Here is a 3,888-nt window from a genome sequence, read left to right as displayed (position 1 = left end):
AAGGTGGGGTAGGTAAGTTTGAGAAACCGGCTTGAGATACACTTTTTGTTATATTCCATGGAATGCTCTTAACATCCCGATAGCAATGAATATCTGAAGTGCTTTGACAATAAATACATTAAAACATCTCATCTCTGGAAGCCGTAGCGCTGTAAAAAGCACGACCAATCATCTGAGCCGGCCCGGCTAAAGTAACTGGATGGCCTACCTGCCTGTCAGCCTTCCATCTGTGCACAAACTTATCTCTGCCCTCATTGATCATGTGCGTGTTCGTGTGTGTTGGAGGAGGGGCTCTGTGAGGAAGTCTGAAGGAAGGGGCAGATTTTTTCGGCTGCGTACTTTCAAATTCTAACGCACTCGAGCTGGTCTCTCCATTCTTACCTACCCTACCTTTAAGTGATATTAAATATTCTGATCATAAATGGAGATATTGTGATACACGGTCACAACGTCTCAATTGATAAGAACAAGCACAAACTAATATAAGTTTCTCAAAACATCTGATGGGGAATATTTTGAGGGGATTATAAATGTAAGATTTTGTTTTTGGGTCACACTTAACATCACTACTCAGTTTAATGCGGTTAACAAACGATGTGTATATTGTACATATCGTTATATTTTTTCTCTCTGACTCCACTTTAAATTGTTATGTTTATTCGGCTTTTTTGTTCTTAATTTACTGAGAAAATACTCAGTATTTTTCTTTATTTTTCAAGTATTTAATTCACAAAGAAATACAAAAACCGTGTTGTTATTTAATTTATATTATCTAATTATGCTTACCGGAAATATGATGATAGATTTTGCGCACACATGTATTAATATTGTGTGCAGAGGTGCAGTATTCTACTTAATTAAAAGTTATTGTACCACTTTGTTACAAGTATAAGTCCTGAATTCAAAATGTAACATTAATAAAAGTTAAAGTATGAAAATATACTTAAAGTACCAAAGCTAAAAGTGCTTATTATTCAGAAATAATATATATTATATGACTAGATTATACTAAGTAATCCATTAATGTGTAATTTTAATTTTAAAGTGCAAGTTGAGCTAACTTTAACTACTATTTATACTGCCAACTATTGGTTGAAGTGTAATTTAGCATTGATTGGAAAGTAACATAAAAGTAACTCAAGTAAATGTATTTTGTAGTTACAGTCAACCAGTGATTATGTGTATGATCTTTTAAGAATAAAAACATTCTGTAGCCCTGATTGAAACAAGTAAGACATGTTAAACCAGTGTTAGTAAGGCTGTTATAACCACAGGAGGTTTTTATTGGTAATTGCGTTCCCTAATTGATTTTTGTTGCACTTTCCCAGGCCATGTATCTGGTGTACAGAGCCCTGGAGGGTGAGCCTGTTCCCATGTCTCTTCCACCACCCCTGGTTCCTCCCTCTAAGAGGAAAAAGCCCTCTGTGCCCCCCGTGATGCCCCTGTTACCCTCGCCCCCCTCCGTCAAAGACAGTCGCTCCGCCCACGTTGCCTCTAAGGCCCTGCCCCCGCCCCCAAGACCCGCCCCAGCTCCCGTCCCAGCTCCCGCCCCAGCTCCCGCCCCAGCTCCCGTCCCAACACCAGCCGCCTCCCCTGTGAGTATCAGACCCGACTCTCCTCTGCATGCACCGCCTCAAACACTGCCTCTTAGCTTCAACAACAAACATTTAAAATGATTTCAAACTGCTTAGCCCACTGTGTTTTTAAGAAAAAGATCAAGAAGAGGGATAGTGTGAAGGTAAGTCCTGAGTTAGGGGTTATGTCGTAGGTTGTTCTTGTATTTGTATGTTTTACTGTTCTACGTATCATAGGTCCAATTTTGTGTCACTTTATAATAGTATATATTAAATGTTTTTAGCTTGTATGGTCAAATGATACTTATACTGTCTGTTATGTGTGGATTGCACCATTGGGAATGCGTGGAATTTCGCTGTAATCTGTGTCGGGACAATAAAGGAATCTAATCTAATCAAATCTGGAGGTGCTGATTCAAAGTGTGTTTTGTTGCCTGTGCAGTGGGTGGTGTCGACAGCAGAGAAAGCTAAGTACGATGAGCTGTTCAGCAAAACAGACGGGGACATGGACGGCCTCGTGTCGGGACCTGAAGTCAGAGATATCTTCCTCAAAACCGGGCTTCCCTCCGCCACACTCGCACGGATCTGGTAAGTAGGGACAGCGAAGACACTTCAAAAGCCATAAGGTTGTGTACAGGATAGGTGGGTTGTGTGTAAAGAAAAGCCGTATGATGGGGAATTATTCTCGAAAAGTTTCACATCTGGTTCATCCTTAAATATTATTAAACACTTTCCTACGTAGAATTAAACTGTTATTGAGCCACAAGCTGCTTGGGTAATTTATGTTATTTTGACTGACTGTAAAAACGTGCATTAGAAATGATAAATTCACCACAGTGAGGCCTCATTAAAAATGCATTTAACAATGCTCACAAAAAGGACATTGACAACCACAGAAAAAGCAGAGCCCCGACATTTTAGTCTGCAAAAAAGTAGCACTTAGTTTATTGTAGTCTAAGTTAATATATATTTGCCAAAAACATGCGATACATACAAAGTAGAATAGAAATACATTTGAGGAAAATCAGTTGCCAGAGTAGATTTTGTTGGCATTAGGCTGCAGGAATTATTTTAAATTACGTGCTGTGTTTCAAATGTCCACAGTAGAAACACCTAGAAAATTACAATTCACTTATGACTGTAGTTGCAAAGAGTCAATGTTAATAAAGCATGAAACTAGAAACATAACGTTCCTGTGATTAAGATTATAATCTAATTAATCTAATGACAAAGGATGTCGCTCGAGTTGATATTGGTGCAGCATGAGCTCTTCATAGCGTGTTGAAACATCATGGTGAACACAATGATCGATCAACTATCTCCAATAGTTGTTGCCTGAGGTGTCAATTGTTTCTCTTTTATGTAATGTGTGTGTGTGTGTGTGTGTGTGTGTGTGTTTTCTCGTTCAGGGAGCTTTGTGATATCGGCGACATCGGGAAACTGACCCGGGAGCAGTTTGCTCTGGCGCTTCATCTGATCACTCAAAGGCTGACTACAGGACTGGAGCCTCCGCAGAGCCTTTCTCCGGAGATGATCCCTCCATCCGACCGACAGAACATCAAACAGGTGAGTCACTACGAGCCCTTAGATCTATGAATAGGAAATTGGTGATGTTTGGATTATATTTATTTGACTCCTTTGAGCTTATAATAAAGAAAATGTACATATTTTTGTAATTAAAAGGTGATTTGTATCTTGTGCTTCCTTAATCATGAGAGAAAATCTAGTGGTAGTTATTATTTTGCATTTTCATAAACTTCAAGCTTTGTTCCCTTCTGTTTTATAACCATAGATGACTCAATACCACTTTTTAAACGTCTGCCACCAGAGTGCCTACTTTTACCCACTATGTTTTACATTTTGAGATTAAACTAAGCTCCTAATAATATTTTTGTATGGATTCACTTTCAAAAAACATCATGCTTATGTTTATTTAAAGGTCCCATGTCATGGCCTTTTCTACTGATCATAATTCCATCGTTGAGGTCTACTAGAATAGATTTAAATTATGCAATTTTCCAAACTCACATTGGTTTCTCATACAGCATCTCTGTATAGTATGTGTATTCACTCTCTGTCCTAAACGGCTTGTTGGAGCTCCTAACCCCCCCCTCCCTATAAGCCCAGTGGCCGTCTGCGAGACAGCGAGACACAGCCCGAAACCAGCCCGAACACACACACACGCAGCCTCGCCGCGTCCCGCCGTTTCAGGTAGCAGAAATCGGCAGAGCTGCAGCTGAGAAAAGAGTGTGTGTGTGTGTGTGTGTGTGTGTGTGTGTGTGTGTGTGTGTGTGTGTGTGTGTGTGTGTGTGTG

At 39.8% G+C, this 3,888-nt stretch overlaps 1 protein-coding gene across 1 annotated transcript; it reads left to right on the top strand.

The window, feature by feature from the left end:
• Positions 1 to 1,321: 1,321 nt before the first annotated feature.
• LOC104950817 (epidermal growth factor receptor substrate 15-like) lies at positions 1,322 to 3,170 on the top strand. Its single transcript, XM_010777396.1, has 3 exons — positions 1,322 to 1,595; positions 2,017 to 2,162; positions 2,984 to 3,170. Exons 1-3 carry the CDS (start codon positions 1,332 to 1,334, stop codon positions 3,168 to 3,170), a joined length of 597 nt encoding a protein of 198 aa, XP_010775698.1. The 5' UTR covers positions 1,322 to 1,331.
• Positions 3,171 to 3,888: the final 718 nt, after the last annotated feature.

This window comes from Notothenia coriiceps, unplaced genomic scaffold (assembly GCF_000735185.1).
Source record: "Notothenia coriiceps isolate Sejong01 unplaced genomic scaffold, NC01 NC01_scaffold00018120, whole genome shotgun sequence".
NCBI lineage: Eukaryota > Metazoa > Chordata > Actinopteri > Perciformes > Nototheniidae > Notothenia > Notothenia coriiceps.
This window is presented reverse-complemented; position numbering and strand designations above follow the sequence as displayed.

Coding starts and splice junctions, on each gene's coding strand:
- LOC104950817 (XM_010777396.1), top strand. CDS start 1,332: ATGTATCTGGTGTACAGAGCCCTGGAGGGTGAGCCTGTTCCCATGTCT. Junction 1,596..2,016: donor CAACACCAGCCGCCTCCCCT/GTGAGTATCAGA, acceptor TTGCCTGTGCAG/TGGGTGGTGTCGACAGCAGA. Junction 2,163..2,983: donor GCCACACTCGCACGGATCTG/GTAAGTAGGGAC, acceptor TTTCTCGTTCAG/GGAGCTTTGTGATATCGGCG.